The 12914-nt window shown below is 36.2% G+C and overlaps 1 protein-coding gene across 12 annotated transcripts in view; it reads left to right on the top strand.

The window, feature by feature from the left end:
* ORC5 (origin recognition complex subunit 5) overlaps window positions 1-12914 on the top strand; it is a 141555-nt gene that overhangs the window by 10595 nt on the left and 118046 nt on the right. For 11 of the 12 annotated variants that reach the window (XR_003999199.1, XR_003999244.1, XM_030553505.1 and 8 more), the window contains exons 4-7: window positions 1778-1975; window positions 6937-7011; window positions 9545-9656; window positions 10673-10803. Coding sequence is in view for 10 of the 12 variants with exons in the window: in XM_030553505.1 (XP_030409365.1) it covers window positions 1778-1975; window positions 6937-7011; window positions 9545-9656; window positions 10673-10803 (516 nt within the window). In the remaining 2 variants the exon portion in view is untranslated. The remainder of the gene's footprint in view (window positions 1-1777; window positions 1976-6936; window positions 7012-9544; window positions 9657-10672; window positions 10804-12914) is intronic. The other variant, XM_030553814.1, reaches the window with a different exon arrangement.

A 12914-nucleotide genomic window follows, 5' to 3' on the forward strand; every position in this document is an offset into this window, starting at 1 on the left:
CAAAGCCTCAATTTAAATCTTTTAATCAGCTTTTCCATTAGTACTTCAGTTATTTTCTAATGAGAGGTGCATTCTCATTGGTTGATATAACCATGTTGATTTACAATCAAATAGAGCCTTAACACTACATTTGGTACTCCTTTTTGCTGCCTAGCAGGGTATGCTGTAACTACGTTTATTTAACAAGTTATATATCTTAATATTTTCAGAGTCTTATTATTTGTACATTTTAGTATGTTAGAAAATGGTGAATGATTTATTGCTTATTTACTAGATAATTAACTTTTTGCTCATGATTTCTATCAAGCTGCATTAGGATGGTAAATGGAGTTTAATTAAACACACAACAGCATATAAAACTTAATTTTTATTAAACAAAACCTTAAGTTTTGTATACATAAACTTCTCTAGTCAAAATATGTTTCACATTTACAAATAAATGATTTATTGAACAGAGGGATTAGTGGTAGTCAGTGAATTAAATTGATTAATTCAGGTCGGCCTAGAAAAATAATATACCTAATAGGCTGACCTATTGTGCTACATTTATGAATCTACATCTAGTTAGATGTTTTCCCCCTGATTCTTTCTTTATATAGAAAAGCAGTCTTCAACTCAGTTTTTCATAGAGGCTCATGAGTTTAGAATATTTTATTTTTATGTAAATGTTTTAAGAAATATTAAGTTTAGGCCTTTACATATTTTGTTTTAAATTCACATTTCATTTTAAACAGACTTATTTTTTAAAAGAACTTCTTATTTAAATAACAAAAAAATTTTCATTTTTATAATCCACTCTGAAAGGAGTTAAATATGCAAATAACCTTACGGAAATAAGAATCTTATGTATTTCAGTGCTTTGACTACACAGGACTTAGTACACAGAAGAAATAAGAGTTGTGTACCATGTTCACACAGACTTGCAACCCAAAACAAACTGATAAATCTAAATTGTAGCATAACAGCCTTAAAACGTCAATATAAATAATGCTGTAAGGTGATCTCAGGGCTTCTGTTAGTGAAAAGTGTTGCAGATTTTGATTTGAGAAATGAAGTGAGGAGATGGGAACCTGAAATAGTGAAGCACAGTTATTGCCACAGTATAAGCTCGTGGCAGGAATGTCTTTGAATACATGTCATGCTATATGTAATGCTTCCTATCATCAGCTCATTTTCACAGATAAATCATGGGTGCATGCTCCTGACAGTGCATTGGAAGTATAGATCAACATCTTGTCTCGAGTGTATGTGGAAGTTGCGTTCCAAATATTTTTTTCCTATTTAAACTAAATCCTTGATATTTTTTTGTTTGACATGAAACTTTACTGTCAAATGGAAGTCTGAGACCCAGCCTGATGCTTTTGACCCAGTAATGTGTAATACATTTAAAAAAGTGTTTTTGATCAAAAGTATATCTGCGTTTTTCTTCTTGTGAGTTATACTGAAGAGAGAGTTTTTTAAATATAAACATAATTTACACTGAATGTATCATATTAGTAACTCTGTCACAAGATAATATGGTTAAAAATCTGTTTACTTGCTCTTTGTGGTATGTAAAATTTTGAATTGCTGTAATATTATAATCTTTTATTGATCCTATTTCTGTAAATACTGGGTCCTGTTGATGGCGATGCAGTTTATTCCTATGTCTGCTTTGGGGAGCAAGGAAATTAGAATATTGAGCTCTGATTTTTTTAACCATTTGGATGATTTTTTATCATTTGTATTTTCTTTCAATATGACTAAATTAGATTGTCTGTCTTTTCTCATTTTTTAGCTTCCTCATGTGTTTGTGAACTGTGTTGAATGCTTTACTTCAAGGCTACTTTTAGAGGAAATTTTGACCGAGTTACAGAGCCTTTCATCTGAAAATAAACACGGTTCTCATATGCCCTGTGACACGTTTAATGACTTTGTACGTCTGTTTAAGCAAGAAATTATTATTCAAGATCTACAAAATCAAACGGTATATATTGTAAGTAATGTAACTTGCATGTTTTTCCTATTTTTATTTTGCTAAAATGTATTTATCAGAGTTCCTTTATATATGAAAATATAGGTGTTGCTCATCAATGTACATAGGATTTCTGTGTTGTACTGTATGAGCCTGATTCATAGATAATTGAAATTAATGAGATTCTTTCAGTTGATTTCACTGGGGTTTGCTCAGGCTCTATATGCCTATTTTTATAAAACTATTCACATGCAAATACTAATAGTAGATTTTGCTAAATAGTTAACTAAAAATTTTAACAAATAAAGGTTGCCAGAAGAGAAATCTGAGTTGATTTATAATGAGGTAGAGTGTCAACCTCACAAATCTCTTTTGGGAGATAGTTCTACTAGAAAGAAACCTACTAGGGGAAGCTACATGTGGAGTACCCAAGTGAAGAGAGTAACTAGGCTAGCACAGATTTAATCTAGAGGTCATGCTGATTGGTTCCCTTATAAAAAGTTGGGTGTTGAACTCTCAAAACTTCTTCAATCTTCAGTAGCAAGATTTAAAACTCAGTTCTTACCTTTAAAGGCAGCCAGAGTGGAGAAAAGTAGAGCAATGAAAAGTTAATTTGACAAAATGTTGTAGATCATGTGAACAATGGGTGGAGGAAGAAGTCCAGCAGGAAGCCTGTAGTTGTATTCCAAGTGAAAAATAATGCATAAAGCATAGTTGTAGTAGCCGAGAACTTGAAATAATATAAATAGTGGACACACTCTCCAGAATGTATTTTCTTTGGGGAAAAAAGGAACTAAAGATTTGTTAAAGGAGGCCAAATTGACCATGTGATTAAAATTGAAGGTGTTCAGATTGCAAGTTTGATGTAACTGGAAGCCTTTTTTATTTTTATTTTTTTAAATATTCCCTCTAACCAGTTGTGGGGAGTTTTGCCTTACTTGAAGTCAAGTAAGAAAGACGTAAACAAGCGTGTTTAAACATCTTCATGTAATTTTGCAGGCACAGCTAAATAATTTATATTTTTTCAAACTACATACAATATTGAGTTGATGAAGTTCGTATTCTGTTTAGTGACTGCGTTAATATCTTTGTAGCTTTATGCAGGAGTGTTTTGAATAAAGTTTGAATGTTTAAAGAATGTGGAAGGTTAGTCAGAACTTTTTTAATAGATAGTTACAAAAGTAAAACGAGTATTCTTAAACATGATTGTAAGATTGAAATAATGTTCCAGGGAATTTTACAAAACACCATTGCTTTCATATTGGTATATGACTTAGAGAGGGGAAAATGCTTGATTTAAATATCTATAGGAAGATTTTACATTTTATTTAGCATTACTGTCCCTCAGAATATTAGAAGTTAGTTGAAAATTGATGTTGGAAGACAGGGCATTAAATACTGTGAAATGATCAATTGTATTGGGTAAAATGTTGCTAGACGAGAAGAATTAAGTGTTAAATTAGCGTGTTTCAACTCTTTTGTTCATGGAAACAGACAAGAATTGGGGCGGAAATCAATTTATGGGAATTAACCTGCCACCTCTGGATTTATTAAAGGATGGCTTAAATTGAGATTGATGAAAGAACTGTATACTGGTAGCATATACTGGCAAAACTAATTTTATTCTATTTCATTTCTGGGGTGAATAATTTAATTTAAAATATTTCGGCCCTAACTAAGTCAGAGAAAATTAAGATAAATGGTTGCTCTCAGGCAAAGATTTCTAAATGTTTTTAATCTAAGAACAGGTACTGAGCATGAAGACAAAATAATTTGTTCTACCTCTTTAAAAGATAGTATGACTTGTATTTATTCTTACATTTAGAATTAGTGGTGTTCTTTATAATGTGATTTAACAGTGAAATTGTAGAAACATGCATCGGACGAAGTGGGTATTCACCCACGAAAGCTCATGTTCCAATACGTCTGTTAGTCTGTAAGGTGCCACAGGACTCTTTGCTGCTTTTACAGATCCAGACTAACATGGCTACCCCTCTGATTAATAGTTTAGTAAGTCAGTTTGGGATGTTAGCCTTTGGGTATGTATTATGGTGAAAGGGGCCATATAGAAAGTGACTTGGAGATTCATTTATACATCTTTTCAGTGACTGGACCCTAGCTGTGCATTGTTAGAAGCTATACATTGCTTAGTCATAACTGAAAAAGCCAAACCAACCAATTTGGACAAAGGCATTCCAATTTGTTTGCTTCCCACTTTATTAATAATTATTTGTATTACAGTGGCACCTAGGAGCCCTGGTCATAGACCAGGAACCTGTTGTGTTAGGCACTGTACAAACATGGAACAAAAAGCTGGTCCCTTCTCAAAGGAGCTTACAATCTAAGTATAGGACGAGAGACACATAGGTATAGACAAACGGGGAGTACAAATAAACAGTGAGACAGTGTTGGTCAACATGATATGCCATGGTCTCTACACTAGCAGCCTATGGAAAACAGTTGCTTAAAACATGCTTAATTCAAGTTTTTAGAACTTGATGCTAAACTCTTAACAGTTACATGGGAATTTGTTAAAGGAACGCTAGTGAATATCTGGTGAGTTAAAAATACATGCATTCCCTCTGTAAGGAATTCTGATTAAACTTGAGCAGTTAAGATATCTGTTCTGGGAAACCTGGAGTTCTGGTCCAATCACCGACTTCACTCTGAAATCTTGGGATAATGTAATCTTTACTACCTGAACAAAACAGATTCCAATAACATGAGCCTTTGCAACTGGGGTACTGCTGTATCACGTCCATCCCAGTATTGTGAGATCCTGAAATAGCTTTTTTTTTTTTTTTTTTTTAATTTGACATTCCTTAATTTTCTACCTAGTGCTCTTCTACCATGAGCAATGAAGATTCATGCCTTTCAGTGGTTTGAAAAAAAATCAAAACAATTATTTTTTTAAAAATAAACCCATTAATGAGAACAGAATCATACAATCCCCTACAGATCTGTAATATCATTACAGCAACAATAATCCAAAAGAAATAATCAATTTGGGTATCAATAGTTAAATTCATATTTTTCCCTCTTCTATTCTTCAATCAAGGTAGTAACTGTGTTAAACTTAAGAATTCTTTAAGGAATTATAACCAGCAGTCTTTTCACTCTGAGTAAGGCCTCCATTTCTCTCTTCAGGATATAAAATATAGTAATGTTTATATACAATGGTCCCCATTTAAAAAGTTGATATTTACTAATAGTTATCACAGATTTTTTTTTTTGATTTTTTTTTTAGTTATTTCTTGGAGCAGCATTGGGCTTCCACATAATAATACAAAGAATCTTGTAAATCTATGGACATAATTTTTGAGGCCAAAATACATTATCACAGAAGAAACTCAGACTCTTTACTCCTGTGAGAATTCTGTGCCAAAAAATTAAAAGATCTGCACCAAAATATTTGAAAATTCTGCATTTTTATTTGTCAAAATAACACAATATAATCTTGCTAGTTTCAATTATGTTTAACAGGTTTCAGAGTGGTAGCCTGTTAGTCTGTATCCACAAAAACAATGTGGAGTCCTTGTGGCACTTTGAAACTAACACATTTATTTGGGCATAAGCTTTCAATTTGTTAGTCTCTAAGGTACTGTAAGGACTCCTGTTGTTTCACTTATTTTGGTAACTTGATAAATAGACTTCTTACTAGGAATATTAATACAGAACTTTGTGTAATTCAATTAAATTACAATACAGAACTGTATTTCCTACCTCTGTTGGAAGCAGTGCAAAGGGGTGGGAGAGTCAGGGGTAACAGAGGAGCTGAATGAGAGGGAAAGAGCCTGGAGTGAACCCTGGAGGGTTGTTGGGTATCGGTGGGAGGTTTTTCTTTGGGGGTGAGGAGGGGTTGTTAAGGTGTTGGGATGCCTCCCCCATGCAGACTCTGGCTGACCCCAAGCCTCTTCCATTGTTAGGCACATTTGCCCTGTCCCTGCATTCCTTATCCCCCTGGGTCTCTGTAGCCTCCCTTCCCTGTCCCCAGGCTCAGCACTATCACCCCACTAGCTGATGAGCCCATTCTCCAGACTGTCCCCCCAACTAGCCCTTCTGAACCCCAATCTGTGACCCTCCCCCCCAGCAGCCCTGTGTGCCCCACTCTGTCCTAACCTCACTCTGTGGGCAGGTGATGTGATGAGCTTCTGCTGCAGGAATTCTGCAGCACTGAGCATAGAATTTTTGCATTTTCCCACATAAAATTCATTTTGCGTAAGATGTGCTGCAGTTCTGCCTTTTGCCCACCAGAGGCCACTGTGGCGCTAGAACAGCCGGCATTAAGGCAGCTGGCTGTTCTGGTGCCCCAGTGGCCTCTGGTGGGCAAAAGGCAGAACTGCAGCACATGTTACGCAAAATGAATTTTATGTGGGAAAATACAAAATTATGGGAGACAGAGGAATTCCGTGCATCCACAGATGTGCAGAATTTCCCCAGGAGTATCTCTTTATGAACCTCAGAAGGATAGCTAAATTGAGGTACTTCTTAATTTTTTCAAACACATTTATTAGTGAAAGGTAATCTTGGTGGAAAAATTTTTTTTATAATAAACATATTCATGTAATATCCTAATAATGTGTGGGATATTTAAATCCTTTGAAGTAACATAATTCTGGATAAAAATGGAGCTTTTAATTAGCCGTTACTGATGTCATGGCTTTATGAATAATGCTCAGATAAGTCACTCATGCATTTCCACTTCATAACTGCAGTAAGACATGACAAAGTTGGTTTCTAGGAGGTTATCATTTTTCTTGGATGGCTGAACTGCTAAGGGTGCTCCCATCACCCTTTAAACAGTTATCCCGCAGACTTGCTCTGTTCGCGTCTTATTGTTCAAGTAGCTTTCTTTGCCGTCCAAAGATATAGGTGAAATGTGGCTCCATCGTTTGGACTAGAAAGTTTTTTGTTTTGTTTTTTAAATTCCACATAAAAGGGCAGAATAAAGTTGACTGTATAATATCCTTGTTTGTTAAAAGGTGCTGGATAAAGCAGAGCAGCTGAGGGAAATGGAGGCAAATGTGTTGCCAGGGTTTCTTAGACTACAAGAAATGGTAAGTAACTGAGTAAAGTATTTTTAATGTATATTTCATAGAAGTTAAAGATAAATACTGGCTAGATGATCTAATACCCTGTCTCACTACCAGTGAACTCCCTAGAGTAGAAAAGTTTGGGTATAACTTTTTTTTCTGAAAGTTGTAATTATTTGCAGTATTTTGGTCAGCGACAAAACTCAAATCAGAATTTAAACATCACCATGGTCTTTCTTGTGCTCTGTTTATTATTCCATTTAATTGTCCTGTAACACCAGCTCTTATGCATTCTTTTGAAGCTGCTTCCACTGTACACTGCATCTTCTAAAATATGTATTGCTTTTTGAGATTATTACAAAATTCTACCACTTTTCATCAAGGTTTTTTAATAATTGCCAGAGAGTATACAATCTTGGAAGGACTGTAAGCTGTATAAGGAGCAACTTGGCAACTGGTTGTGCGGGGGGTGCAAACCCTCCTGAAACAGCTGCTTTAGTGGGAGCTAAACCCAAATGTAGCAAGTGTGGGGTTGAACAGATGTTTTTCTTGCAATTTCTCCAACAGTGTCTGAGAACCCTTTGTGATGGCCCTCCTGGAGACAGGTGCAGGGACTCTTGGAACACTGGTTATGCAGTTATGGCTAGCCCTGTTTTTGTCAGCAGCAGGGGCTCTCTGACTTTTGGTGTGTCTGTGTGACAGCCTCTTAAGCGTCTACCCTGTTGCAGTATGTCAAAGGCGTTAATCTTTTGGGATTTTGTCTGGGATAGGAACAGAATATATTTTTCTGCTGCTCTTGCTTATGATTTAGAAAAGGACTGAACTTGAGTTAAAGCCCATTGAAGTTAGTGGGAGCCTTTCCATTGTCTGTTGGGCTGTGTTGTTTTGTGAAAGTGACTATTCCAATGGCAGTGGAAAGCTGTAGCTTCTTGATGTGCTTGAGTTAGTGGATGGGACAGTTTGTAGCTATATGCTGATCTTGGTGGCAAAACACTTCTGTGGGTGCGTGTCAGTGTCACTCACTTTCTGCCTCATTTTTTCTTAGCAAATAACTTGTTCAAAGACCTAGTGTAAAATAAATGAAAAATATGGTGATTTACTTTTTAATATTTTTTTAATTGCTGATTAATTTGCAGCAGTAGAGGTTGATTAGAGAAGCATATCAATCATCTTGCCTGTGGTGGGGCAATATATAGGTGATTCATAAGCACTGGAAAATAAATAGGTTGTTCCACCTTTCCCTTAAAGAATATATCTTTGTACAAGATGGAAACTGTATCCTTAATCATTACACATCAGCCTATTGTAAATCTGTTTATTATATTTGAAGCTACCAAGAAACAGCAGTGCATGTAAGGAAGAACTGTGTGCTCTATGCTTTTTCTGATGATCTGTGTCAGTCCCTTATTCTGTTGTACTTTCTGGAATCCATGTGCCACACTACTTTTCTGTTTACTCACATCAGTGGTTCTTAATTTCTGGTGATTTTTGTGTTGTGGAAGTAACCTAAGGAAACAAGCTTTTTTACTTAGGGGCTGCTTCAAAACTCTGAAATCTCTTCATGGAAGAACCATACTTGAAGCGATCGGTCTTTACTGCTGAGTTTGTAGTACAGTTGCAAAAAGACCTGCAGAGATTAAAGAATGTAGCATTATATTTGTATGGTATAAGCTCAGAATATTTTGAGAATTGATCGCTTTACCTTAACCTTGTTAGGTCTGTATTCACTGAGCAAAATCTTTCCTAACAGTAATGATAGATGAAGATGACCCTCACAAGGACATGTGGAATAATGGAATTGCACGTTCTATTAAAATTGTATATTTTTTATAAAATGTGAATACGCTAGCCTGTTTTTTCTCTTTAAAGTAAGCTCTCATATATTTAAAAAAAAGTTAATGGGACATCAGAAATATTTTTCTCATTCTTAAATAAATGGTGGGAACTGTATAAAATAAGAATATTTCCATATGAAAACTAAGTAATTTGTTACATATAGACCCAACTTAATATTAAGTTGGAACTTGCATATTGCCAAAGACTTTGGTAAGTAACTATACCGTCACTTCAGCAGTCATAACCATGTTGAAGATTGCAAAGCAATCAATTAAGTACAGAGCTAACTTTGTAGTGGTGTGAGTCAGATAACCTTTATAAATTAAGCCCAAAGTGTGTTTCCTTCACAAAATATTGGTCCTCCTTTACCTCCTCAACTCTTACTGTACAATTGCCTAATGAAATTCTGGATTTAATTATTGAAGTGAAATGTTGGCTTAATTTTGGGAAAGGAAGCAACTTCATATTGCCTGGTGCCCCAGGTCTCTAGTAGCTTAAATGTCAGTTAAATGGCAAGAGATATACAGGAATCCCAGGTAATTATAAAAATCTGCAAATGTATGAGCTCCTTGATTGGCCACCAAAAGGCTTATTAATATGCTAATAATTTGTGTTAAACACTAAATTTGATGAAATTCTTCAAATGAAAAATCCTGGCAATCGTTCTTCTGATTAATATTTTAACATGCAAGGTGACCTTTTCCCTCTTTGTCTCTTACAGACAGACAGAAATGTCACTGTTGTTTTCCTTAGTGAAATTGTGTGGGAACTGTTTCGTCCAAACACTGGATGTTTGGAGCCATTCACCTTGTATTTTCCTGACTACAGCATAGGTAATTTAATTTTTTCTACTTTTTTTTGTTGAATGAATAATAATAGTACTTTGCATAAAGGACTTTCCATCTAAGCATTTCAAACACTTCATTTTTTGTTAAGCAGTGAGAGTAGGCTGAAGCTTCAGCTTTAAATCGTTTAAAAAATGTTACAGTTGTGTATGCTGGTTACTAGAATCCAGAAGGCAGTGTTTTGTTTTTTTAATAACTGTAGGTGGCTTTGGTAAAATAACAAGCTCTGTATTCCCAGTCGCCCTCTCCATAGGATTCAGAGACTCCCTCCCTCTTAATTCATCTAGATTTCCAATATGGATCCCCTGTCTCAAACCACAGCCTGCATGCTAACTAGTGAACTACACACCAGGGTCAGCGTGACTCCAGCCTCGGAGTCTTCCATTTTCCTTCAGAGAACACCCATCATACATTTTGCTTTTGCATGCAGTCTGAGAACATACCACCCTTTAACTATTATGCCACTTTAGTCTGCAAAGCCCAATCTACCTCATCTATTATGACTAGAAATCCCATTTTACTTCTTTAAGAATTGTTTCTGGGGATCCCCATTAGTGAGATGCACATGGCCCTCATAGGAAGAGCTTAGCCAGCTGATGGAAGTAAAAGAACATCTTTGGAGATCTGAATTTCTCTAGCACAGCTGTGGTTAGCTGTAGATGTCAAGACTGTTTCTATATCCTGTGCCATTTTAGCAGCATATTGTTCAAGGTTTTTCATGTGATTAGTTGTCACTAAAGTTAGTGTAATTTAGTGTCATGATGATTAAGTTTAGATGTGGGGGTTGGCTTTTTTTTATTTTGAGGGAGCCAAACCATTTTTGGTTCTGTTACCCCTATTGATAGGGTTTTCTTTTTGCTATTGATTTGAGTTCTATGGTACAGCTGATTATCATTGTTTGTTTGGCTTGTGCTGCACTTAATTTTTAAAATATGATTAGTACAATAAGACAATCGCCAGCTTTTTGGGGGAAAAAAAAATCAAAGTTGTTTATATCCAAACAGGAAATCTACAAAAGATTCTGTCCCATTATCATCCTCCAGAATATTCTGCTGATTTCTATGCTGCATACATTAATATTCTTCTTGGTGTCTTCTACACAGTCTGCAGGGACTTGAAAGAGCTTCGACATCTGGTGAGGGATCCTCTAGTTTTATTTTTCTTGTCCAAAATCTTAAAGGCTAGATTTATTGTTCGGTTTGGATAGAGAGCATGTCATAAGCATATTGCATTAAAAGGTCCTGAGCTAGTTTAAATCAGTTAATGAGGTATGGGTGTCCTCATATCCCTGGGGACCTGCACCAGTCTAGTCTCCAAGGAAGGCCTCACCAAGGCTGCAAAGAAACTGATGTTAAAAGAAAAAGGAAAAGTCAGTCTGGCAGGAAGAAATACTGCTTGCCACCTATTTGACATTTTAAGTAAGACTTTTGATAGGCAGATGGCTAAAAATGAAAAGGGACAATTACCTGGATATTTCCCGGAGATAGTCTGCATTGCATTCTTCAAATGAGATTTAATATTTTTCCAGAGTCGATATATGTCATTTGCTGCATACAGCAAAAATTAGCTTTGTTAGTGTCAACTCTAAAAAAGGTGTTTAACCTGTAGAAGAGTAGACTTCAACTTTTAATAGTCACACACCAAATAATCAATGTGACATCCTGATATTCTGATGTATTTGCATTACCATGATACAGAATTGTCTTCTGTTGACATAAACCCCACACTGCAAAGCAAGATATTGCATGGTGGTTACTTTGTGATACTCCATGACTATTTAACAGAATAATCGGTAAAGAATTTAATCTAGTTCTTTTTTTAACCCTGTTATAGTCTTGGCCTTCACATCATTCTCTGGCAAGGAGTTCCACAGGCTGACAGTGCGTTGTGTGAAGGAATACTTCCTTTTGTTATTTTAAACCTGCTGCCTATTAATTTCATTTGGTGACCCCCTAGTTCTTGTGTTATGAGAAGGAGTAAATAACACGTCCTTATTTACTTTTTCCACACCAGTCATGATTTTATAGACCTCAATCATATCCCCCCTTTAGTAATCTCTTTTCCAAGCTGAAAAGTCCCCGTTTCATTAATCTGTCCTCATATGGAAACTGTTCCATACCCCTAATCATTTTTGTTGCTCTTTTCTGTACCTTTTCCAATTCTAATACCTTTTTGACATGGTGCAACTGCATCGGCACTCCATATTCAAGATGTGGGCGTAACATGAATTTGTACAGAGCAATATATTTTCTGTCTTCTCTATCCCTTTCCTAAGGATTCCCAACATTGTTAGCTTTTTTGACTCCTGCTGAAGATTGAGTGGATGTTTTCAGAGAACTATCCACAATGACTCCAACCAAGATCTCTTTGAGTGGTAACAGCTAATTTAGACTCCGTCATTTTACAGTAACTCCTCACTTAACGTTGCAGTTATGTTCCTGAAAAATGTGACTAAGTGAAACAATGTTAAGTAAATCCAATTTACCCATAAGAATTAATGTAAATGGTGGGGGTTAGGTTCCAGGGAAATTTTTTTTGCCAGACAAAAGGCATCACATATATTTTAAATGAGCAATTTAATACAGGTACACCTCTACCTCCTTATAACGCTGTCATCGGGAGCCAAAAAATCCTACTGTGTTTTAGGTGAAACCGTGTTATATCGAACTTGATTTGATCCGCTGGAGTGAGCAGCCCTACCTCCCTGGAATGCTGCTTTACCGCGTTATGTCAGAATTTGTGTTATATTGGGTAGCGTTATAATGGGATACAGTTGTGTAAGTTTTAAACAATTTTTAAACAAGCAATTTAATAGTACGCTGGCGGGGAGTAGTGTGCATGTGCTGTGGGTTTGCAAACATACAGTACAGTACTATAGTTGGGAGGTGCCTCTGCCTTACCCTACATGGACACAGCCCACTGGCACTGGAGATGAGGCAGGCAAGGAGGCTGAAGGTTCTGTAGGCTAGGAGAAGCACATTGCTCAGCAGCAGCAGCTTCCCCTGCTCTACAGGTGCGGGGGGACAGGGGGCTCAACCCTCATCCCACCCATTTCCTGCCTTCCCCCAAGCCCCCATCCTTCAAGTCCATGATCTGCCCAGTTCACAGTATAAAATGAGGGTTTTCTTTCAAAATACATTGTCATTTAATTTTTGAATCTCTACATTTTGACTTTCATCTAACCTATGAAATATCAAATCAGTGGGTACTTGTTCAGTAATAAACTTCTTGGTTACTGCCAAGGAG

This window comes from Gopherus evgoodei, chromosome 1 (assembly GCF_007399415.2).
Source record: "Gopherus evgoodei ecotype Sinaloan lineage chromosome 1, rGopEvg1_v1.p, whole genome shotgun sequence".
Taxonomy (NCBI): Eukaryota; Metazoa; Chordata; order Testudines; family Testudinidae; genus Gopherus; species Gopherus evgoodei.